We start from the raw sequence: 25919 nt of genomic DNA, 5'->3' as shown, positions 1-25919 counted from the left end.
CTCTCAAATTCTCACTGCCATCTCTTAATCTATTCTCACTAGGCTGCATAGTGTTCACATCACTCTCACCACCACTTGTACTACTGCTAATAACAATACCTTTTCTTCTAGCACTAGTTCTAGGCACCCTCCTTTGGAAATAGGTTGAGACCCTAGATGACTTAGAAGATTCATTGTTATTACTAGCACCAAATAAATCCTCCTACATTCTGAATAGGGGGTACAATGTGTTGGGAAGGTTGCTCAGGTTGTGTGTCTCGGGTGATCAAATTTTCTGGGGGTATGTATTGAGGTTCTGGGTGTTGGATTTCACTAGGTTGCTCAGGATGTTCACCTTCCCAAGGTGTTTGGGAAATATTGAACCAGTTCTCCAATGCATTTCCTCTCCCTCTTCCCCTCCCCCTCCCTCTCACACTGCCCCTCCCTCTCACTCTACCTCTACCTAAACCCTCTTCTTCTAATCTCTGTTCCATTTCAGGCCATGTTTCATCAGAATCATAATTAAGAACTTCTGGTTCAACTATCCCTTGTGTATTGCCCAATGTACTCACATGCCTATCAAACTCTTCCTTACTCACAACTGCAGCTTCTACAATTACATCTTCTTCCTGAATCTTTCTCTTCCTAGTTGTTAGTTTCTTATAAGGCTCAATAACTAGAGGACTAACAGCTACAGGCTCAATCATTTTCTCCTTACCAACTTCAGATGCTTCAATTTGTTGCTTACACTTAATCAAAGACCTAGCAAAACCTACAACTTTACTGTCTTTTGATCCACACCCAACCCATATGTAAATCTCTTTTTTTTCTGGAAGATTTGTAAACATTTTCATCAAATCATTATCATTTTGAAGTGACACATGCTTCATCTTGTACACATATTGGAATGTGGGGTGATTAGGGGTTTCAATATTGTTTGCCTTTGCCTTCTCCCAATACTCAGTAATTAGGTCTATTAGATTAACCTTATCAATATCCTCAACCAAAATAGTCACATCAACACTAAGAAATTGAAATTGTAACATTATATTATCAGCCATTCTGCATCAATCACAAACACAAACAAAAACAACAACACTTAAATAAGATTAACAACCAAACCATACAACCATTTCACAACAACTGCATAAAATTAACACATATACAACATGAAATAAAAGAGTTTATCAATGTACAATCTAGATTTGACAATAAACAAGCATAAGTAGCAACATGTACAAACATAGACCATACGAGACCATAAAACAAGGCATGGTGCAATTTTAAGCATAAAAACACATACTCGACTTTGATTCAAGATCAAGTTGATAAATTTGCAACAAAGATCACACTTTTACTTCGCTTTGATGCCTAACAATCCAGAATTATGCCCCAAACTTGCGCAATTTAGTCGCACTAAATTCCCCCAATTCTCTGAAAATTGCCCTAAAATTCACTGCAGAATAATCTGTCACCTCCAAAACAATGTGCTAACACTCGATATTTTTAACCCAACAATTTTTTTCCCACGAGTATGCAAATTTTGAGCTTCAAAATGAAGGAGTTGATGAACCCAGCATTCGAATTCTACGAAATCTGAATGAGGGAGATAATGGGTTTATGTTTGATTTGACATAATTGGTTGAAGGGAAGTAAATAAGGGTAGTAATGGAATTTCAGATTTTTTTTTTTTTTAGTTTTTGTAAAGTGTTAACCATGGTTAAATAATCAGGTTATATTATAATTAAGGTTACCATTTGATTAGTAATTCTAAGTGAGGTTTACCATTGATAATTAATTTTAAGATTGTTTACCACTTGTAAAATGGAGAAAGTGGAGTTCACCATTGAGAATTTAGTTTTATTCGTCTTGATGAGTACATTATTAAAATTGAACTTTTATAATATTTGTTAGGGAGAGATTAAAGATATGTAGTATTTGCCATCAAAAATTTGCATCCATATATATAAAAAAGGTATTACTTAGTTTTTTTTTTAATTTAAATTTAAATTTTTCTCTTTTCGTAAAATCAAACTTTTACAATATTTTTTAGGGAGAGATTAAAGATATTTGCGATTAAAAATTTGCATCCATATATGTAAAAAAGATAATTATTACTTAGTTTTTTTTTTAGAAAAGATAATTATTGGTTTTTAAAAGTGATTTAAATTTTAATTATTCTCTACCTATATGTCAAAATTCTTAAATCCTATTCGTCACTTTTGCTTAGGTGGCGAGTAATTTTTTTAATTCTAAAATAAATTATTTTCTAATTTTTCATTGGTCGAAATAATACCTATACTTATGTGGCGCGCCAAATGCTCCCGAAAAATGCCTACTTGATTTATATATATTAGATTTAAAGAACATAAAGTTGGATGTTTTCTTACTTACAAAACGATTATATGTGATGTTCTTTACAAAATAAAAAAAATCGGATACGCATCTAGATTTCTTCCCATCTTTTAAAGGTGAGGAAAAATATATCTGTAAGGCTTAACCAAAGGTTATTAACAGAGAGTTGGATAGCTCGTTCCTACAACTTGTTTACATGAAAGATTGCTAACAGAAAATAAAAATAAACAAGACAACCACCAATCATCTCTGTAATTAATCTTTCAAACTGTACTTATGGCTATCTTAACATCTTTCTTTACACTTCTCATACGTAAAAATTGTAAAACTATTTCCATAATCTAAGACAATTGGAATAAATAGAAAACTTTGAGCACAGCTCCTCACACCCCTCCTAAGCTGAAATACTTTTAATTGTATTTTATTTTATTTTATTTTTTGTAAAAAACAAATGAAAAGAAAACGATACAGAAAAACTTTTAAGGTATGAAAAGAAGAAAAAAAAACTTTTGAGGTGAGTCCAAGAACTATCATGAGCTATCAAAAAGATTACAATTAGACAAAAAGTACAAGTTAGAGGAGTTCAATTCTTCACAGATCATGACTACGAGCAGCTTCATGCATGAAGCGTTAATGGTGTATACTTGTTCTTGCTAAGATGTTCCGGTCAACTTGAAGAAACCCCAAAAAGGGGGGTGATAAGCGAACATCATTTGAGTCAAGTCCTCATTCATGAACAGGTTCCAATCTGTAACACTTGAACTGCAGGCGCACACAACAGAAGGATTCAGCAAGGTGATATGGAATTACATGCATTAGGACTGAAATTTTATTTAACCAGTATTTCATCAATAAGAATTTAAGATTACTTTTGAAAAGTAAAGGCAAAATGTATAAGAAAAGGTGCGAAAGTGTACCTTACATTGAGGCTTCCATCTCATCATTATCCCAATCCCAATGATCCAAACTCAACAAAAGGCCATATCTGTGGTGTTTGACAAAAATAAAGGTATTAATGCATCTTTTTATATCTAACTCAACTTGTCTGAGATACGAAGATCAAAAGCAATATCTTATACTTCCTCCGTTTTTTTTAATTGACACTGTTTGACTTTTACACTATTTACACAACATGATTTGACTTGCTTTTGTGGTTTATAGATATGATAAAACATATTCATGTGGGACCTTGTTTGAATCATTCGTTAAAAACATGTGTTGACAAGCGTGATAATATAAAAAAAAAAAAAAAAAAAAAAAAAAAAAAAAAAAAAAAAACCAGAGGAAGTATATAACTGAACCGGTGTAAAGTGTTGGGTTTGTGGAAACTGAAATCATAACTATGGTAACAATAAATCATAACTGAAACTGAAAGCATTTTTAGTGACACGGAGTGCAAGGAGAAATGTAAAAATAAAAATAAAAATAAAAATAAAAAATCTTTACTAAATAAGATGATGTTTTATAACATAGCATCATCATCTATCTTAGCTCAATATGGTAGTGGTAAACCATGCTGACAAAAATTTCACATCTGTGTTTCATTCCAAGGCAAAAAGACTGATTATTTATTTATTTTCATTTAATTTTACTACATATTTTATTTTAAGCATCATAATCCTATTCAACTATTCAGAGAGAAACATCTTTCATTTCTTTCAGCTTTTGGACTTCCAACTTTATCCAGTACTATATTCATTGTTCAAGATTTATCACCTACAGGTGCATCAGACATTTAAGAAAGAACCTTGAAAAAATATTTGTAGGAACCGAAACCAGCAATCAGCTTCATGTGTAGACCAAAATGCAATAATTCCAATAATTGTATCATGACTGTAGGCTTATATCATAAAACCAGAAAATTTACAACAGCAAAACTAAAACAAAAAAATGAACACACCCGACAAAATGCTTTGCCTTGGATAAGTCCATAAGGAACTGATCCAAAATGCCGGGAATCATTTGATGCATACAGGTTGTCTCCCTGAATCCAAACATGCCCTTTTGGCACCTGTTCAATTTGTGAAATAAAAAATGAAATGACAGTATACGTTTCCTGCCCTTGGAAAAATGTGAGATTTTCCCACAAAGGCATAATGGTTAATCAAAGCACGGGGAAGACAACTGATCAACATTCACTACTTAACAAGTACTTTTCATTCTCTTGATTTGTCATGCAATGTAAAATTGGTGGTCAATCTAACAAATAGCATCACCACACATTGAGAATTGAGATCCTCAACAAAGTGGAACCCAAGAAGAGTAAAAAGTACACTAATTTATCAGCATAAAACACACAGGGCTATCTCCAACAATCATGCAGGACAACAAAGTATTTTGAAGTTTGAGCACCACCAAGATTTTCAGTGTATTTAGACCCCATTTGATAATAAAGATAACATGGAACTCAGCTTTTCTCGTGCTTATAAAGAGCCTCATAACAGTCTATTTACAAAAGCCTGTAAGAGCCAAGTGAATTTATTTGTAATCAAATGCTGACAGACATCAATTATCAATTTAGTGCACAAAATGCTATGTCAGCCCAAAACCACACACTCTTATTTCAAAAACCTTGCCAGATGATAATAGTGAATCCACATGATGAAAATGACATCAAACATGATAATAAATAAAAACAAAGTAAAACACATATATTATAATTTAGATGTAAGTCCTCAAGACTGGAAAAGATTGCTGGCTAGAAGAGCAAACCATATTCACACCAAAGCATCAACATGGATCTTACCCTACCAATCTATGTTGTGAAAGACTATCCTAAAGAATCCCCCACTTTTCGTTGCCATAATCATACCTTTTCGACAAGGATCTTTTATTACTTGAAAGGTACATTGGAGGGCTACAATTCTAGAACCAAGGAATGTGAAAGGAGATGAGGATATACAAGTCTTGATTATTAGAGAAGGAAAATGCTTAATCCACTACATCTACCCCATGCCTATTTTCCAACAAGATTGATCACTGCTTTCTGCTATACAATACAGAGTAGTGGCATGCTCCTTCTCTAGTCTTCAATTGATGCAACATCTATATTTGATGGGATAACTTCATTCCTAAAAGTTTAAAGGGCACAAGGCGCAAAAGTCTTTGGAGCCAAGAAACAAAGCAAAAGGTAAAGGCAAGTGCCTTTTGCAGGTGAGCCACACATTATATATATATATATATATATATATATATATATATATATATATATATATGTATATATATATTAAATCTATAAAAATAGGACTTCAGGGGGAAAACAAATTATGAGAAAAGGTGAAAGGACCATGTGATCAATAGCTAGGGGTCTTCAAATGGAACCAGGAATGTGGGTTTCTCTCTCCTAAAGTAATAAAGTAATCCTAACCTGTAATGGACCAAGCCCAAGGCCCAAAGCTGCCAATTGCCAAGTTTTACAAGAGAAGAGAAAAGAAGGAAAAGGGGGGGTTCAAGGCTGTCAAGTGTTACCGCAGTCACAGCACAAAAGCAAGGGAGGAGGTGGCACATGAAGACAAAAACAATTAAGAGCTGAAGGTAGCAGTGCAGCAGCAAGTAGTGGAACCATGGCAAGTAGTGGAACCATGGCAAGCAGCATTGGTAGAGTATAGACAAGAGTAGTAGTAACAGCTACTTGTGTACCTTCTTTTATATAAATTAAGTGGAGAGGATTTAGTGAATGTTATGTGAGTAGACTATTTGAAATTGAGACCTGTATTCTAAAGATACTATCTTGGAGATTAACAGACTCAAGCTACTTAGCTATTTCAGTCTATTTTGTGCGTTTGTTCTTTGTTCTTGTTTGACAGTCCTTTTGGTGAGGGTGTAGTCTATTACATAACCATTGCAAGGTCAGGCGGTGTTTTCTTAATAAAATTATCTTACACATTGGTTATTGATGCCTTAAAACAAAGTAAAGATATATCTGGGGACTTCTTTATAAATTTAGCCTTTGGTGACTCACCTTTTTTCACCAATTAGGAACTTTACCTACTTTTCCAGCTAAATATAATAAAAAGCATAATAAAAGTTAGTCCCTTGAGTTGACCAAAAAGTAAGTCCCTTAACACAATTATTATTTGGTAATCGACACAAGGTAGTTTACCAAAACTCCTTAAGCAATGAATAATCAATAGGAAATTTTGAAATGAATAATCCCACCTTTGCTCGATCGGCTCAAAACGAGCCCACCTTTGCCCTCTATTTTCTCAAAATAAGCCTTTTTACCTATGACCTATTGAGCAGGTCCTTTTATTTTTTTTTTACAAATCTTTCTCCTCCACTTCACCACCTTCTTCCCACCTGCATTCCCTGTCACCACCAACACTACCATCCCCCACTCCTTACCGCATCCAAAGCCGCCACACCACCTTCGTAGCAACTATACACCATCAACCTCAATTAATCACAGCACCTTTCACACCCACAAACCACCTGATGCACTCTACCACCACCACCACCGAACCGCACACACCACCTCTGCTAACACCGCAAGCCAGCCGCAATAATAATCACACCTAATAACACCAACAGCGCCGCAAGTAAGTCACTTGCAAGCAATTTACGAACCCCCGAATCACCAATTTGACGCACAAGCAGCGGCAATTAGCAATTAATACTCGAATTGCATGGATTCTTTGGGTGGGGCTTTTGAGTGGTGGAGGTAAAGTTAAGGGGAGTGTTGGTGGGTTTTTGGGGTGAGTTTGGGAGACGAGGCAGTGAGATGGGGGTGGGTAAAGGTTTCTACAGGTGGGTTTCAGACTTTCAGGGTGAATGAAGGTGGTTGTCGTTGGGGGGAGGACAGGGGCAGCAGGCGGAGCGGGGAGAGGAGGCAGGGGCAGTGGTGGCAGCTGGAGGGGGGATGGCCGGTAATGTCAGTGGTTGGGATTGGAAGAGGAGAGATAAAAGTTTTTTTTTTAAATTATTTTCATTTATTTTCTAAAATTGGACCAATTAGAAGGTGACATGTGGCGGTCACCTTCTAAATCCTGTTTCTAACTTAAAAAAAGGTCAAGGGCTTGTTTTGAGAAAATAGAAGGCAAAGGTGGGCTCGTTCCCAGAATACGCAAAGATGGGCTCGTTTTGAGCAGATCGAGCAAAGGTGGGATTATTTATTTCAATTTTTCCTAATCAATAATGGGAACCACTCCATAAAAAAGTCTCAAATTCAAAGTAAAATAAACGAAAGGTTATTCAATAACTACCAAAACTTGTAGCCACTACAGTGAGTGTATATCTCAACTGTAAGAGCTCACAGCAAAATTGTGAGTCTGTGCTTCGACTAGATAATATTTTATTTGGGATTAAACTAAACCTCTATAGACACATATATCATATGAGAAAATAAAACGTTCTTAAATTATATAATGTAGTGTTTGGGTGAAGTGAGCATCAATCTCTTATTTGGCCTTATTTAACCAACAACTTCAAAATTCTTGGACAGGGATCTAGGGGGATATGAATTTTGGCAACAGCTTTCTCACACAGATTGACGAAACTTTCAATTGTTCACGACACTCGAGTTGGTAATACAACATAAACCAACTTATTCTGCTGGTTGATGGTGAGATTGCAGAGAGATTGCCTGTTGTCTTTTGCAGCTTTAGCGCGGGCTGTGTGCTCTTTTTGAAATGCTCTTGTGCACAACAACCCTTGGAAGAATAGAGATACTGGAGAGCTTGGTTCTTTTGCGGCTGGTGGGATAGTATAAGAAGTACAATTATGCAGTATCACAAAGACCAGGTCAGCAGGCGTATATCGTCGTTTGTCGAAATGGGTGGCATCGTCCCAATGCTGGGAAGGTACGTATCAATAAGGCTGCTGCAATGTAGTGGCATGGGTGCTGGTTTGGGGGCTGTTATACGTGGGTCGGACGGAGAGGTATTTGCAGTGGCTGTGCATAGGGTAAATATGAGAGTACAGTTCTCAATGCTGAAGCTCCTGCTGCAAGAATGGGGATGCTCCGCTGCTGTTGGCCTGCCAACTCGGGTTTGAGAATGTTGAGCTAGAATGCGATGCGTTAGAAGTTGTTAAAGCCATCTGCTCAAGAAAGAAGGGGAGATCTCTGATTAATCTGATTTTTGAGGACATTTACTTAATTGTTTATTCCTTTGTTTCTTTTTCCTGTAACCATGTCAAAAGAGGTGGTAATGCTGAGGCACATCTTGTTGCTAGTAAGTTCCTGAGGGTGAGGCTAAGCAAGTTTTTCTGAATTCTTTCGCACATGGTGTTTTAACACTTACAAACCTTGATGTAATTAAGCTTGCTTTAATATTTATTTCCCCACTTTCTTTCAAAAAAAAACATTCTCGACACTACCATCAACAAGAAAATTTAACAGCTATTATTACACTAATACACTCTTCCTCATCCTAAATTCACATATAAATGGAATCATCACCTAAAAATTACCAAATTCTGATAACTAAACAATCAATTGTATTCCCACAAATACTCCAAAGCATTAAACAGAAATCCACAATAAAAATAAATAAATAAGTAAAAACTGCTCATCCAATCAAAACATCTAATTAAGCAAGCAAAATCAAATGTAAAATCACACATGAAAAACAATTCATCCAACAAAAATCCAAAATAAGCAAGCAAAATTCAATGAAATTTTTTCTAAAAACTCACCACCAAAGTCTTCAGAAATCCAGTGTTAGAATTAAAGGAAACAACATCACCCTCCATTCCCAAAATACGTTTCGTCAAAGTTCGTCTAGGGTTTTGCGGAGATTTAACAAGGACAATATCTCCAAGCTCCAAATTCCCAATTCGATGCGAAAATTTATCAACCAATAACACATCTCCTCGAATATTCAAAGTTGGAAGCATGCTCGGACCATATACCTGTGAATCAAAACTACACAATTTTCAGAAATAGTATCGAAAATTGATTAATGTGGAAGAAAATTAAGAAGAAAAAGTGAGAGAAAATTACGATTGTGGGAGAGAAGATGTAAGTTTCTGTGATATGAAAGAGACTGAGGAATTTAGCGATGATTATGGTGCGGTTCACTGCTTCTTTGGCTATGCTCCGCCATTGCCGAAGCTTCGACGCGAACATTGTGAATAGTGAGTGTGCTGTCCTGTTGCACCAACTGAGGGTGGAGAGAGGAGACTGGATTGTGTGACTAGAAGTTTTTAAACTCAACTGCTATTTGTCGCTCCCATTTTACCACGTAACGCTCCCTTTTTGACTTGAATGGACCACTATACCCTTTATGCAATTTGTGTTATAAAAAGGACCTTGTTCCCTATTTGGATACAATACATGAAACGGTTCCCTCACTTCACGACATTGTTGTCCCGAGCCTCCCAAAATCGGTCCCCACGACCTTGCAACCAAATCGGTCCCCACGACCACCTAAATTTTCTATTTTAAAAAATCGTGATATTTTCCGACGGGTCTTGGGTCATGGACGGCGAATGGAACATACGTACGCCGGAGAATGCGTCGGATCATTCTGTAAGTTTTTTTTTATTTTCGGTAATTAGGACATCCGCCTAAAATTTCCGGATGTACCATGGAACATCCGGAAATTTCAAGCGGAAGATGGGATCCGCCTAAAAAATCCGGATGTTCCATGGTACATCCGGAAATTTTAGGCGGATGTACCAAGGGACATCCGGAAATTTTAGGCGGATGTCCCTATTCATTTTTTTTTGTTTAAATGTTAAGTACGTTTATTTAATTTTTTTTATGTTAATTAAGTTTTTTTTTATGTATTTTTTTTTCTGGTCTTGTGATTATTGTTGTGATTTAGTATTTGATAATTAATGTAATTTTGTTGTATTAATATGATTATTAGTAATATGTTTATTTTTTGTTACATTATTATTATTATTTATATTATTATTATTATTATTGAAAATATTATTATTATTATTATTATTATTATTATTATTATTATTATTATCGTAGTTGTAGTTGTTGTTGTTAATATTATTGTTGTTGTTGTAGTTGATATTATTATTGTTGTTGTTGCTGTTATTTTTATTGTTGTTGTTGTTAATATTGTTATTATTAATTAGTAGAAATATTATTATTATTATTATTATTATTATTATTATTATTTATTAATTAATTAATGTTATGGTCTTATAAATTGTTTTGTAGTTGTTGTTATAATTTTTTATTATCATTAATATTGTTATTGTTTTGTATTTGTTGTTATTATTATTAGTATTGTTATTAGTATTGTTATTATTATTATTATTATTAGTATTGTTATTATTATTATTATTATTATTATTGTTTTTATTATTATTATTTTGACATAAACCATGTTTTGTTTAATTTGTATAGGATATGGAATCTGAGGAAGGCGGTGACGGTGTGAATTATAGTGGGAATTTTGTCACCGATACGTTTTTTCCTACATTTGACGATGCAGTTACATGGGCTGATGGTGTTTCCATAAAATTGGGATTTATATTTGCGATGTGATCGATCACGAAGGAGCAAGCCGAGAGATTTGGAGAACGCGATACGGAGGGACACCAAAACCAAAGCTAATGGTTGTCCATTCTACATCAAGATATATTATGATGTCAGCACCGAAAGTTGGAAGATCATTGCGAAAAATGATCACACCGGGACACATAACCACCCAATGATTGTGTACCTAGAGGGTCACCGTAAAGTGAGCGGATTGAGTCCAGGTGCAAAACAGGTTGTGCGGGACATGACAAAGTCCAAGGTTTCTCCCCGTAACATCATGTCCACTATTGCCAAGCAATTTCCTGATGATCATCCAAACATCCGACACATTTACAATTGCCGAAATGACTTCAGGATGGAGATGTCCGAAGGAAGAGGAGTTGTTCAGCAATTTCTTCATCTGGCGAGAGAGAGTAAATACATTTACTGGGTCACGAATGATGATCACAGCGTTTTGCAACATGCATTTATGGTGCACCCGATCATGGTCAACATACTCCGCACATACCCACATGTCATAGGTATGGATTCTACTTACCAAGACCAATCGATATAACATGCCTTTCTTTGAGATAGTAGGCGTGACACCGACAAATCAGAATTTTCTAATTGGATATGTTTTCATACGCGACGAGTGCACGGCCCGAGTCCATTGTCATATCGGTAATCGCATCATACAAATTCGTAATGACTTGGAGGCATCAAGGTCTAAAATTGGTCAAATGTACAGACAGTTGCCACTGTCACATATAAATGGCAAAGTGTCTCAACATTGCTTGAAAGTTCTGGATAAGGAGACGAAAAGGATGCGGGATTTGAGTTACCAGGTCCATGAACGGTGTGGATGTGCTATGCGTGTGACCCATGGTCTTCCATGTGCTTGCCAGATACATGATTCGATAGTTGCACAGACAGGATTGTATAGCAGCCAAATTCATTCTTTCTGGAAGATACTGGTTATTGGTGATGGTGTTAACATTCCTGAAGTGGTAAATGATTCGACCGAGGAGGCTGCACATTTTCGGTCCCTAATCGACGAAGTCATGGAAAGTGACCCGGTCGTACGTCGAAATGTAACGCGAATCATTGAAGAGGAGCTACATCCAGATCATTCACACCTTGAAGAACCACATATCAACCTTAACACTCGTGGTCGACCGAGGAGAAATAACACCAGGCGTGATCGTAGTTATTTCGAGCATGTGAACCGTCAACACACTCAACGTGGTGGTGACCCAGAACCAGGTAATACTAAAATTCTATATTTAATATAAAAATATGTAAACTTAATACTTGTAGCTTTACTAATAATTTATCTTTTAATTTTGTGTTGTAGATCCAAGTGACATAAGTCAATGCAGGTATTTGAACTTGCTTCCAGCCCCAATGTTGTCGTAGATTTCGTCTTGGAAGGATGTCATTGGTGATGGGAACTGTGGCTTTCGTTGTGTCGCCGACTTCTTCTTTGGCGATCAAAATCAGTGGTTTGACGCTCGGGAAACAATAGCGAACGAGATCGCTGGTCATCCTGATTTGTACGAACGGATTTACGGGCTTGGGCAACTTTGGATGAACGTGTAGCGTATTCGATGGGATGGTGGGGCTGTCGGGGAGCGGCATTGGATGGTTACAATTCAAGATTTATTCCCTATTGCTACGTGGTTCAACGCAAGGGTGATTTGTCTCGGAGTGGCCTAGTACCAACTTTCTACTACCCATGCATCACAGTCTTACCGCTGAGGGCACGCAACGGGGTTCGGTCACCGACTCGAGAGTTTGTGATTGCTACAGTTGGTGGATCACATTTCATCCGTCTTGACCTTGTACCTGATTCACCACTCCCGCCGATCGCCGATTGGTGGACGGAACACCACGAGGATAGTGTCAATGGATGGGATCAAGCATATCAATTGAGAAGGGACATGTGGGATGCATTAGTTAGGTAGTTTGTAATGTACATTCACTAACTTTGAACATTTGTAAGAAAATTAAAATTATGAAATTAATTTTAAATGTATTTGCTTTTAATCTAACATGATATGCAACAAAACATCAAATATAAAAAAAAATAAGTGTCCAGTTTATACATTACATTTGAAAAAAATAAAAATAAGTTCATAACATAATTAAAACCACTAACAGAACATCTAATCAAAATAATCTAAAGTCCCATTTCTGACTTCCAATCAAATACAAGCTGCTCAGTCATTGTTCGAGTCTCACTCGACATTTCAGGATACTCAGCCAGTGCTCTTTGGTGAATCTCCATGGACCGACCCATCCACTACAAATCAAACAATAACATATTATAAACACAAAAATTCATAGAAGTCATTGTTAATATAATAATAAGCATAAATACTTACGTAATCAGTGTTAGTCCGCTCAGGCAGGTTGCTTGTAACTCCTTCACCTGGAGATACCCGCGGGTGAGAAAACCTGTACAGCCACTGCATGTAACCAGGCGCAACCGAAGGAGCTGCAACACTAAGCCTAGGTAGGGCACCTAAAACAACACTCTGAGATACCTCAGAGACAAACCTCTTCCACATCACAGCTGTCATCTCAGTCGGGAAGTCTACCCGATACATCTTCAAGTTAGTCGGCCTCTTGGCCTTCTCTGGCCTGATGATCTCGCGGGGAATGCCTTGCACGAAACCAAGCTGGCGCACCACTCTATCAGGCATGTACGGCTCAATGATGTTACGGTACTGGATGCAGCCAATGAATAAAGTGGGGGGCACTCGTAATGCAGGATCAGCTCCGTACGGTAGCCAGTTCACCTCACGGTCAGTAAGCGCATCAATCCTAGTACAAAAAGCTAACAGGCGCTCCAGGTTCTTGCTAAGACATCTCGCTCCAACATCCCAAGCAGACGCACGAGGCATTTGAAGGTCCTGGGTCAAGGTACCCTGCTGTGGCCGAAAGCACGGAAAGTACTCGTAAATCTACGCTTGCAGAAGCGTGAGAAATCAGCAATCAAATCAGCACCTTTCCTGATGTCGTGCCCAGTTGCCGATACAAGTAGGCCAGTGCAGCTGTTCCCCAAGCATACTCGTTAATAGGGACATCCGTGTGACATATCTCGTAGAGGAAGGAAGGATGCGTACGGTTACCACTCTTGTCTACAAACAGTGTACCTCCAAGCACTAACCACAAGTATCCATCAAGCTTCTCACTAAAATCCCGGCCAACCGCCAATGTCGACTCAAAAATCTTATCAGTCAACACCCCACTACCCTGCCAAATGGTCTTTGTGCCGCAAACCTTAGACAGATCATCTGGAGTCATATCCATGGTGATCGAGCACGCGTCCCGTAACACGTCCGTGCTAGGAGTAGTGGTCACCATATTTCCTGCAACCCGTAACCCAAGTATGTTGTACACGTCGTGCAGCAAGATCGTAATCTCCCCAAATGGCATGTGAAAGGTGTTCGTATCTGGCTGCCACCTCTCAACAAAAGCAGAAATCAACGGCCAATCAAGTCTCTTAAACATCAGGCCGGGCAAGTGAGACAACCAACTAGCATCAATCGCCGCAAGGTCCTCCACAGATTGACGACCTCGCCAAGTGAACAAGTCAGAACATAACTTTGTCCTACTCAAACAGCGCGAAACACTACGCTCCTGCTCCATCCAGATATACCGTGCCACGTGACCGCCAAAACTAGGGATAACTGACCCATCCTCAGGCCCACCCGGCACCGGTTCCTGCACTAACCATGCCTCTGCAGAGCTGGAAGTAGGCTGACTCGATCCACTACCAAAAAATCTCCCAAACTGACCCCTATATACCATATGGAAATCCAGAGGGTCCTGTTCTTTATCCCGGTCACCAGCATGACTAGCCGAACATTCGTCTTCCTCGTCAGATATGGGTGCTCCACTTGCAGAGTACAAGGGCCGACTACTACCAGACTGTTGGTCTCTCGACCAACCACTAGTAGACCCGTATTGCTGCTGCTCGGGCTGAAGCGGTGCAGATCGAGATGTCTGTCTCCTAACAGACGCATTCAGACGTCGTGATATTGCATGTCGAGCACCAGAACCCTCGATCTACATAAAATAAGAAAATAATCCGATTTTAGTAATAATAATAATAATAATAATAATAATAATAATAATACTAATAATAATAATAATCATAATAATAATAATAATCATAATAACAACAATAACAACAAATAAACTTAACAACAACAACAATAACCATAATAACAATAATAATAACAACAACAACAACAAATACAAATTAACAACAACAAATAAACTTAACAACAACAACAATAACCATAATAACAACAACAACAACAACAACAACAACAACAACAACAACAACAACAACAACAACAACAACAACAACAACAACAACAACAACAAATACAAATTAACAACAACAACAATAACCATAATAACAATAATAATAACACTAATATCAACAACTATAATACTAATCATAATTAAAAATATTAATAATAGTACTACTAATAACAATAATAATAATATTATTATAACAACAACAACAACAACAACAACAACAACAACAACAACAACAACAACAACAACAAAATAAATTAAACAACAACAATAACCATAAAAACCCTAATATCAAATTAGTTTAATAATAATACTAATCATATTTTTAAAAATAATAACACTACAAAGTATGGTAACCATAATAATAACAATAATAATAATAATAATATCAACAATAATAATAACAATAATAATAATAATAACCATAACACTTCAAAATAACAACAAAAATAACAAAATCCAAAAAAAAAAAAAATTACAGCAACAACAATAACCTTAACAATAATAATAAAAACCTAATATCAACAAAATAATAAAAATTATCATATTTTTAAAAATAATAACATTACAAAATATACTAACCACAATAATAACAACAACAATAATAATAATATCAACAATAATAATAACAATAATAATAATAATAATCACCATAACACTTCAAAATAACAAAAAAATAACAAAATCCGAAAAAAAAAATAATTTAAAATTAACAATCAAAATCAACAAAAACATATTATTAACGGGCAAAAAAAAATGGAACTTCCGCCCAAATAATCCGGAAGTTCAATGGAGGATCCGCCTGGAATTTCCGGATCCTCCATGGAACATCCGGATTTTTTGGGCGGAAGTTCCTTGATATGTCTATTTTATATAGTGTTTTACCCCCGTCCCGTGGTCATTATTAGTAGTGTTTTTGGCTCTTTCGGGCCACTTTTATTACTAATATGTGTTTTCTAATGTTTTCGTAGTTTTGGTTAAGTTTTGCAGGGAATTGCACCTTTGGAGCATTTTCCCGGGATTTTTATGAAGCGACTACGAGCATTGGAGGAGCACGACCACTTTTGGAGCCCAAGGCTGGCTAGAGCCATCGAGCCGGTGATTAAGGGCTCGGTTATTTGGATCACGAGACAATTGGACCATGTATTCAAGACCCGAGAGGAAATATGGATTGGGCCGAGAAATCTAGCCCAATCGAAGTCCAAGCCTTGAAGATGAAGACCAGGCCCGATTGGGCAAGCATACGCCCGATCGGGCGACTGCGGGCATGGATGCTATCAAGGAAAGGCGCGCCCGATCGGGTGAGTGTAGGCTCGATCGGGCGCGGTATATTAGACTGGGCGTGGTAAAAAAGGCGGGCCCGATCGGGCGCCCCTTCGCCCGATTGGGCGCGTGTTTTTCCTAGAGTCTGATTAAGTTTAGTTAATTCTTGTTTTAGGAGAAGTATATATACGTTTTGTACGGATAATTAATTACCTTCTTTCTCTTAGACTTTCTCTCTCTACTTAGTATTTTTCTCTCTCTTAAATTCTCTCTAAACTCTTGTTCTTAATTCCCTCATTAATTCCAAATTTATTTTGGTACAATTTCTTCCCTTTTTAATTTCAGCTATTTTAATTGTTTTCTTGATTACGTTTTTATTTGGTTTAGTTATGATGATTAGTGAGTAGTTTAATTCTAGGGTTTATGGGGATCCATAATTAATATGAAGGGATAGTTTGTTATTATTGATTGTTGATATTGCATGATAATTTCCTATTGAATTGTTTTAATTCTTTGCAATTAGATTATGAATCGAGCAGATGTAATTTGATTGTGAATGTTTAGCAATATTGAATTGATGAATCGAGCAGATGTTGATTTAATATTAAAGGCTATTTTTAATAGGAACTTAGGACTAATAAATTGCGAGAGCCTGTTAGATCTTTGTTGATTAATAAATTGCGAGAGCCTGTTAATCATGTTATCTATGCATTGTTAATTATTAATTACTTCGTTCTATCCCGAAATATTAATTATTGGTGAACCTGTGACCCTAGGTTTCCTTATTATTGATTCTTTTCTCCCTAAACTCATTCTTCGTAGTATAGAATTCACATTTAAAATATTGGTTACTTAGATAATTTAAATTATATTAATTAATTAGAATTAAAAAGACCTGTTTCCCTGTGGAGTTCGACCCTACTTCCCTATCTACCTTAGTTAGTGAATTAGGTAATTATTTTTTATTAGGGGATACGAATTTACCCTGTCAAATTTGGCGCCGTTGTCGGGGAAACGGTTTTATTTTTATTTTCTGATTATATTTTTGTAGTCTAGATTATCCCCCTTTTGCCTCAGAGAACATTAGTTCTTTGAGGCAAATCTCATATTTGTCTTTAGTTCTTTGTTTATGCCCAGGTGTTCTAGATAAGGTGACATCCCTTTTGATCCTGAGATCGAGCGTTCTTTTCATAGGCAAAGGAGACTCTATAGACAGTTTCTGGCGGGTTCTGAGGAGGACAACGATCGAAGAGATCCTCCCCTTGATTCTAGTGATACAAATATTCCTTCAGATTCAAAATCAGAGATGACGGCCCAGAAGAAACTCAGTGATTATTCGCAACCGAAGCTCACAGATTTCTCGCACCTTACTCCTACTCCGGCTCTAGATGGAGTTCAATTTGAGATCAAGCCCCAATTTATCACTATGATAGAGAGGAAGCAGTTCAGCGGAGCTAAGGGTGAAGATCCTAATCTTCACATCGCAGATTTCTGCCAATATTGTAACACCATTAGACAAGTCGGGGTTACGCAGGACCAAATCAGGGAGATTATTTTTCCCTTTTCTTTATGTGGCAAAGCAAAATTATGGTTTAATGGTTTGAATAGAACTGCACTTGGTATTACTGACTGGGAAACTCTTGCTTTGAATTTTTATAATAAATATTATCCTAGAGAGAGAACAGCGGTACTAAGAAGTGCTATTCAGAACTTCGCCCAAGAGGCCGACGAAACATTATATGAGGCTTGGGAGAGGTTCAAGGATCTACAGAGAGAGTGCCCCCACCAAAATCTAGCACAATGGCAATTGATCCAAGCATTCTATAATGGACTTGGAAATTCTTCCAGATCAGTATAAGATTCGGCAGCTAGTGGGAGGTTTATGAATTTAAATGTGGATGATGCAGGACAGGTTATCGAAGACATGGCAATATACAATTCCCAATATGGGAATCCGAGGGGGTTTGCAAATAAGGGAAAACATGATGTCGATTCTGTATCCTTTTTGCAAGCTCAATTAACATCTATTTGTCAAAAATTAGATAATCTTACTGCTGCTCCTAACTCTGTAGCTAATGTTTCTACTGTTGCTAACCATGAGGCTTTTTGTGAAAATTGTGGAATTGTAGGTCATTGGGAGCAAGATTGTAGGAGCTCTACGGAACAAGTTAATGCCTTTCAAACCTATAGGCAAAATAACCCCTATTCCAATTCCTACAATGCCGGTTATAAAAACCATCCTTATCTTTCATACCGAAGTACCAATGTACAAAACCCTCCACCTCCACAACAACCACAACAACAACCCCCACCACAGCAAAAATATTACCATCCTAATGCCGGCCAGAAAAGCCAAGCATCACCCTCATCATCTTCCGACCCTGCCATGACAGAAATTAGAGCGATGCTAGCTAATATGCAAAAGCATATGGAGAGTAGGGATGCGCAAATTGATTCTATTCTAGCCCATAATAAAATCATGGACAGTCAAATTGCACAACTTTCATCTACCCTACAATCCCGTCAGCAGGGAGCTCTACCATCACAACCTATCCATCCTACAGATCATGATAATGCAATCACTCTAAGGAGTGGTTCACATTATGATGGACCTCCTATGCCAAAGGAAGATGGACCAGTTCCTGATCTAGATTCCTCTACACCAAACGGTAATCCTGCTAGCCCTGTAGGGCTACAAAAAGATACTAACCCTACTCATGTTTCTGTGCAGGGTAAATTGCAGGATAAGGGAGGAGATGCGCAGAGCCCAGTTATCAAGCTTCCATTCCCTAATAGACAACTGAAGAGTAAGATTGATAAACAATTCGGTAAGTTTTTAGAGGTTGTGAAAAACCTGCAGGTAACAGTTCCTTTCACTGATTTAATCACTCAAGTACCTGCTTATGTTAAATTCATGAAAGACATTCTGACTAGGAAAAGGGCATTTAATGAAGTAGAAACTGTAGCTTTCACAGAGGAGTGTAACGCTTATTTGCAAAATAAATCACCTCCTAAATTAAAGGATCCCGGTAGTTTTTCTATCCCTTGTCACATTGGGAATGTTTTTATTGATAAAGCTTTATGTGATCTGGGTGCTAGTGTCAGTGTCATGCCATCATCTATATGTGCTAAATTAAATATGGGGGAATTAAAAATTACTAATATAACTTTGCAAATGGCAGATCGTTCGGTAAAATACCGCTTAGGTATTTTAGAGGACGTACCTGTCAGAGTTGGTAAATTTTTTATTCCTGTTGATTTTGTTGTTTTAGATATGGCAAAGGACACACAAATACCCATTATATTAGGTAGGCCTTTCCTCCACACTGCAGGAGCTATTATTGATGTGAAAAATGGTAAACTGACCCTTTTTGTAGGTGACGATAATGTTACCTTTAATTTAGGGAAGGTTTTGAAAGGGCCTATGTTAGAGGAAAATTGTTGCTATATTGATACAATTGATATAATGGACGGTATTTGTGTTGATAGCTTGCCACAGGTTCTTGCAAAGGATCCCTTGGAGGAAGTTCTCTGCGGGAATTTATCTAGCGACAATGCAAGCATTTGGGGTAATGAGGTACAAAGTATTGAAAAAGCTCTTTCCTTAGAAGAGTTAAGCCCCAAGGAGACAATGAAGGTAGTAAATTTAGTTCAGGAATCAAAACCTGCAGAGGTCAAGAAACCTGAGCTAAAACCTCTCCCTTCCCATTTAAAATATGTTTTTCTAGATGAGCAGGAACTACACCCCGTGATCATCAGTATTGCACTCACTGACCTACAATCTTCCCAACTTCTAGGGGTCCTCAAAACCCATAAGAAGGCTATAGGGTACAGTATTGATGATCTCAAGGGTATTAGCCCTGATTTTTGCATGCACAGGATTCATATAGAGGAAAATTACAAGCCCTGCATTCAACCCCAACGAAGATTAAATCAAAACATGCAGGAAGTAGTCAAGAAAGAGGTGATGAAATTACTTGATGCAGGTATCATCTATCCTATTTCTGACTCCAAGTGGGTAAGTCCTGTGCAGTTTGTACCGAAGAAGGGTGGGATGACTATGATAACTAATGATAAAAATGAATTAATTCCCACTAGAACTGTAACAGGGTGGCGTATGTGCATAGACTACCGTAGATTAAATATCGCCACTAAAAAGGATCACTTCCCTCTCCCATTTATTGATCAAATGCTTGAGAGGTTAGCTAATCACAAATTCTTTTGCTATTTGGACGGGTATTCGGGATTTTTCCAAATTCCGATCCACCCTTAAGATCAGGAAAAGACCACCTTTACATGCCCTTATGGCACTTTTGCATATCGTAGAATGCCCTTTGGTTTATGTAATGCACCTGCTACCTTTCAACGTTGCATGATGAGCATTTTTTCTGATTTAATAGATTCTATTATGGAGGTCTTTATGGATGATTTTAGCGTATATGGTTCTTCCTTTGATTCATGCTTAATTAATCTCGCTAAATTTTGAAAAGATGTGAAGAATGCAACTTAGTACTTAATTGGGAGAAATGTCACTTTATGGTGACAGAGGGAGTAGTCCTTGGCCATATTATATCTGATAAGGGCATACAAGTAGACAAAGCTAAAATATCAGTGATTGAGCAATTACCTCCCCCAGTCAATGTTAAGGGAGTTAGAAGCTTCTTGGGTCATGCGGGGTTTTATCGCCGCTTTATCAAAGATTTTTCTAAAATTGCTAAACCACTGACACAGCTTTTGCTCAAGGATGCCCCATTTATTTTTACTGACGAGTGTCTTGAGGCTTTTAACAGGATAAAGCAAGCTTTGATATCGGCACCCATCATATGTGCTCCCGATTGGAACCTCCCTTTCGAGATCATGTGTGACGCAAGTGACTTTGCACTAGGAGTCTTGCTTGGGCAGAGGAAGGATAAGATTTTGCATGCTATTTATTATGCTAGAAAAACCTTAGATGAAGCCCAAGTCAACTACGCCACCACAGAAAAGGAGTTTCTTGCTGTTATTTATGCTTTAGAAAAATTTAGATCATATCTAGTTGGTTCTAAAGTTATTGTTTTTACTGATCATGCAGCATTGAAATAATTGATAGCCAAGGCGGAATCAAAGCCAAGGCTACTCTGTTGGGTTCTCTTGCTCCAAGATTTCAACATTGAAATAAAAGATAAAAAAGGAGCAGAGAATGTAGTGGCAGACCACTTGTCACGTATCAGGTATGATGAGGGTAAGGATTCTTTACCTATAGATGATTCTTTCCCTGATGACAACCTGTATGCAATTGTAGAGCATCACCCTTGGTACGCCGATTTTGCTAATTATATAGTGGGTGGTACTCTACCTCCTGACTTGTCCTACCAACAGAAAAAGAAATTCCTTTATGATGTTAAACATTATTTTTGGGATGACCCTTTTTTGTTTCATGAGTGTGCAGATGGATTATTTCGCAGGTGTGTTCCCGAATGGGAGGTTCACGGCGTCCTTACCAGTTTTCATACTTCACCCTATGGTGGACATCATGGCCCCACTAAAACGGTGGCTAAGATTAATGAGTCAGGGTTCTTTTGGCCTACTATGTTTAAAGATGCTAACACTTTTGTGCAGGCTTGTGACTCTTGCCAGAGGACTGGCAACATTTCGCGGAGGCATGAGATGCCCCAAACTGGGATTCTCGAAGTTGAAATATTCGATGTTTGGGGTATCGATTATATGGGGTCGTTCCCATCTTCCAATGGGAATTGTTACATACTTGTAGCCGTCGATTATGTGTCCAAGTGGGTAGAAGCCATAGCTTCACCAACAAATGATTCCAAGGTAGTCATTAAGCTCTTCAAAAAGATCATATTTCCCAGGTTTGGTGTTCCACGAGCTATTATTAGTGATGGGGGTACCCACTTCCATGAAAGACAATTGGATAACCTCCTCAAGAAGTATGGCGTATATCACAGAACAGGGCTTAGTTACCACCCTCAAACTAGTGGTCAAGTTGAGGTCTCTAATAGGGAAATCAAGGCGATCCTAGAAAAGGTAGTAGCTAAGTCAAGGAAAGATTGGAGCATGAAGCTTGATGACACACTTTGGGCATACCGAACAACATTTAAGACACCGATCGGTACTTCACCTTATAGATTAGTCTATGGTAAGGCATGTCATCTTCCCGTAGAATTGGAGTACAAAGCTTTTTGGGCGATCAAAGATCTTAATATGGATTCTAAGGCCGCGGGTAAGAAGAGACTCCTCCAACTCAATGAGTTGGATGAGTTTAGATTGTCGGCATATGATAGTGCGCGGATCTACAAGGAGAAGACCAAGAAGTGGCATGACAAGAGGATCTTACCAAGAGAGTTTGCACCGGGCGATAAGGTTCTTCTCTTTAATTCTAGATTAAGATTTTCCCAGGAAAGTTGAAGTCTAGATGGTCCGGTCCCTTCACTGTCACAAAGGTGAACAAATTTGGTTCGGTAGAGTTGGTGAATGACAAAGGTGAAGAATTCAAGGTGAATGGCCAAAGGTTGAAATTGTATCATGAAGGTGGTACCATTAGAGATGTGGAGGAGACTCTCCTAACTCCACTTCCAACATGACTTTCAAGGTGGTGAGAAGGTCGTGCGGGACCTAGATAAACCAGCGCTTTGCGGGAGGCAACCCGTATTTCATGCTTTCTAGGCTAGTTTTCCTTTTCCTTAATTTTTCTTATTTTATTTTTATTTTTATTTTTGTTTTTAGAGAGGTGAGGAGAGTGATATTTCACCGGTTTTAAGTGTTTTGTACAGGTATGAATTTGACAGGTATAAAGACTTAGAAAAAATTTGAAGAAGAAACGAAATCGGGGAATAAGGCTCTCTCGGGCCCGATCGGGCGAGGCTCGCCCGATCGGGCACTCTTTCACTTGGAAATTCTCTTCCTTTTCTCTCTTTATTTGCTTTCTAGTATAGTTTTTATTTGCTTTCCTAGTGTAGTTTTTTTTATTGCTTTCTTATATATGAAAAATACAAAAAAATTGAAAAAATAAAAAATTCAAAAATACGTTCCAATGAATTGTAAATCATGCTTCCCTGTGCCCCATACTTGAGAAAACTTGTTTTGATTCTTGGTATTTGATGATGAATTTTGTGGATTTGTTGGTTATGATTTGAAGTCTAATTGTTTGGATTCCTAAACTTGCGTCAATTTTGCCCAACTACTTGTGAATATAGTGTTTGACTAGTTGATTTGGTTAGGAAATGTGTGATAGTTCCATAATTCTTGGTATGTCAATGAATTTGAGTATTGATTTGCAACTATGAGTAGCGTTTCATGTCTTTTTATTATGCATATGAGAAGGACGAAGGCATTCATTCTTTTAGGTAGCCTTCAGAGTATTTAGATACATTTGTTCCCTTCTTGTCACCCATGTTGTTGCTTGTGCCCTTTTTATTGTTTATAGCCACATTACAAGCCTTAATTGCCCCATTGGTTACTAGTCCCAAGCTTGGCTTGGGGGAGCTATTAGTGAGTGAGGTGAGGGAGTTTGTAGTGTGCACTTTATTTGCACAATTTGGGTGGGTTTTGAGAAGTAATTTGTTCTTGATCATATTTTTGTTTTTATGAGTTTGAAAGTTGTAAATATTTGAGAAAAATAAAAGTGTGATGAAAAAAAAAAGAAGTTCAAGAAAAAAAAAAAAGCCAAGAAATTTGAAAAAAAGAAAGTGAACTTCTAAGGAAAAAAAAAGAGGAAAAAATGCTTGATGTTCAAATGTTCTAAGTGGAGGTTAATCAAAAGAAAAAAAAAAGGGGTTGAGTTTCAATGTAAATATTTCAAGTTATGAGTTAAAGGGTTTGTTTTTCACTCAAGTTCTACATTATCATATTTTTATGAGTGAAATTGTGAGTGTTGGGATTGTTTTTATTGTTTGGAGTATATATTTGGTGGTTTGTTGTTGGAGTTGGTTATGTTGGAGATGTGTATGATCATTATTTTTTATCATGGATTTATTAGGATTTGGCTCCCTTAATGCATAGCTTTTCTCTCACATAATCCCAATTTTATCCTACCTTTACCCTAGCCTTACATTACAAGCTTAAAAGACCTTCCGACCTTGTGCATAGAAGTTATGTAAATGTGAAAGTGTTGCTTTTCAATGCAAGTTATGACTTGGCATATTTCGAGTCGACTAGTAGGATGAGCGTTCAACGTTTTAATACACACGAGAGTGTGAGTTGGGAGGGCATTGTTCACATTAAAGGGGTTGGGTGGAGAGCGATCGAGTACATTCTTTACTCGCCACATAAATGAGAGTCGAGTGTGTGAGCACTAGTCTTGAATTCTATATGCTCTTGTGGTTTGCTCTACTTGACAATAGTTGGGGAGGAAGGGTGATTAGATGAATAAGATTGATTGATGTTGAAGCATGTTCATTTAATTTTACCTTGAATCATTGGCTTTTGATTTGTTTATTGGGGTGAAGTATGTTTTGTATGTTCATTGATGAGCTCTTTGCTTAGGGACAAGCAAAGGTTTGGCTTGGGGGAGTTTGATATGTCTATTTTATATAGTGTTTTACCCCAGTCCCGTAGTCATTATTAGTAGTGTTTTTGGCTCTTTCGGGCCACTTTTATTACTAATATGTGTTTTCTAGTGTTTTCGTAGTTTTGGTTAAGTTTTGCAGGGAATTGCACCTTTGGAGCATTTTTCCGGGATTTTTATGAAGCGACTACGAGCATTGGAGGAGCACGACCACTTTTGGAGCCCAAGTTCGGCTAGAGCCATCGAGCCGGTGATTAAGGGCTCGGTTATTTGGATCACGAGGCAATTGGACCATGTATTCAAGACCCGAGAGGAAATATGGATTGGGCCGAGAAATCTAGCCCAATCGAAGTCCAAGCCTTGAAGATGAAGATGCTTGCCCGATCGGGAGACTGCGCATGGATGCTATCAAGGAAAGGCGCGCCCGATCGGGTGAGTGTAGGCTCGATCGGGCGCGGTATATTAGACTGGGCGTGGTAAAAAAGGCGGGCCCGATCGGGCGCCCCTTCGCCCGATCGGGCGCGTGTTTTTCCTAGAGTCTGATTAAGTTTAGTTAATTCTTGTTTTAGGAGAAGTATATATACGTTTTGTACGGATAATTAATTACCTTCTTTCTCTTAGACTTTCTCTCTCTACTTAGTATTTTTCTCTCTCTTAAATTCTCTCTAAACTCTTGTTCTTAATTCCCTCATTAATTCCAAATTTATTTTGGTACAATTTCTTCCCTTTTTAATTTCAGCTATTTTAATTGTTTTCTTGATTACGTTTTTATTTGGTTTAGTTATGATGATTAGTGAGTAGTTTAATTCTAGGGTTTATGGGGATCCATAATTAATATGAAGGGATAGTTTGTTATTATTGATTGTTGATATTGCATGATAATTTCCTATTGAATTGTTTTAATTCTTTGCAATTAGATTATGAATCGAGAAGATGTAATTTGATTGTGAATGTTTAGCAATATTGAATTGATGAATCGAGCAGATGTTGATTTAATATTAAAGGCTATTTTTAATAGGAACTTAGGACTAATAAATTGCGAGAGCCTGTTAGATCTTTGTT

General features: G+C 37.4%; 3 protein-coding genes across 4 annotated transcripts; 2 read left to right on the top strand and 1 right to left on the bottom strand.

Annotated features, from left to right (window-relative positions):
• Positions 1–2558: 2558 nt before the first annotated feature.
• LOC110702760 (mitochondrial inner membrane protease subunit 1-like) lies at positions 2559–9468 on the bottom strand. 2 transcript variants are annotated; one of them, XM_021880497.1, is made up of 5 exons: positions 9275–9468; positions 8968–9183; positions 4235–4345; positions 3252–3319; positions 2559–3096 (listed from the first exon to the last, which is right to left on the bottom strand). In XM_021880497.1, exons 1-4 carry the CDS (start codon positions 9398–9400, stop codon positions 3278–3280), a joined length of 495 nt encoding a protein of 164 aa, XP_021736189.1. In that variant the 5' UTR covers positions 9401–9468; the 3' UTR covers positions 2559–3096; positions 3252–3277. The 2 variants fall into 2 exon arrangements, with proteins under 2 accessions (XP_021736189.1, XP_021736190.1); XM_021880498.1 differs by having other exon boundaries at positions 3257–3319.
• Positions 9469–10645: 1177 nt separating this feature from the next.
• On the top strand, positions 10646–11333 carry LOC110702806. Its single transcript, XM_021880552.1, has 2 exons — positions 10646–10779; positions 10892–11333. Exons 1-2 carry the CDS (start codon positions 10646–10648, stop codon positions 11331–11333), a joined length of 576 nt encoding a protein of 191 aa, XP_021736244.1.
• Positions 11334–22003: 10670 nt separating this feature from the next.
• LOC110702804 (uncharacterized protein K02A2.6-like) lies at positions 22004–22935 on the top strand. Its single transcript, XM_021880551.1, has 2 exons — positions 22004–22378; positions 22735–22935. Exons 1-2 carry the CDS (start codon positions 22004–22006, stop codon positions 22933–22935), a joined length of 576 nt encoding a protein of 191 aa, XP_021736243.1.
• Positions 22936–25919: the final 2984 nt, after the last annotated feature.

Source organism: Chenopodium quinoa, unplaced genomic scaffold (genome assembly GCF_001683475.1).
Source record: "Chenopodium quinoa cultivar QQ74 unplaced genomic scaffold, ASM168347v1, whole genome shotgun sequence".
NCBI lineage: Eukaryota > Viridiplantae > Streptophyta > Magnoliopsida > Caryophyllales > Amaranthaceae > Chenopodium > Chenopodium quinoa.
The sequence above is the reverse complement of the archived record's forward strand: the minus strand, read 5'-3'. Positions and strand labels throughout refer to the sequence as shown.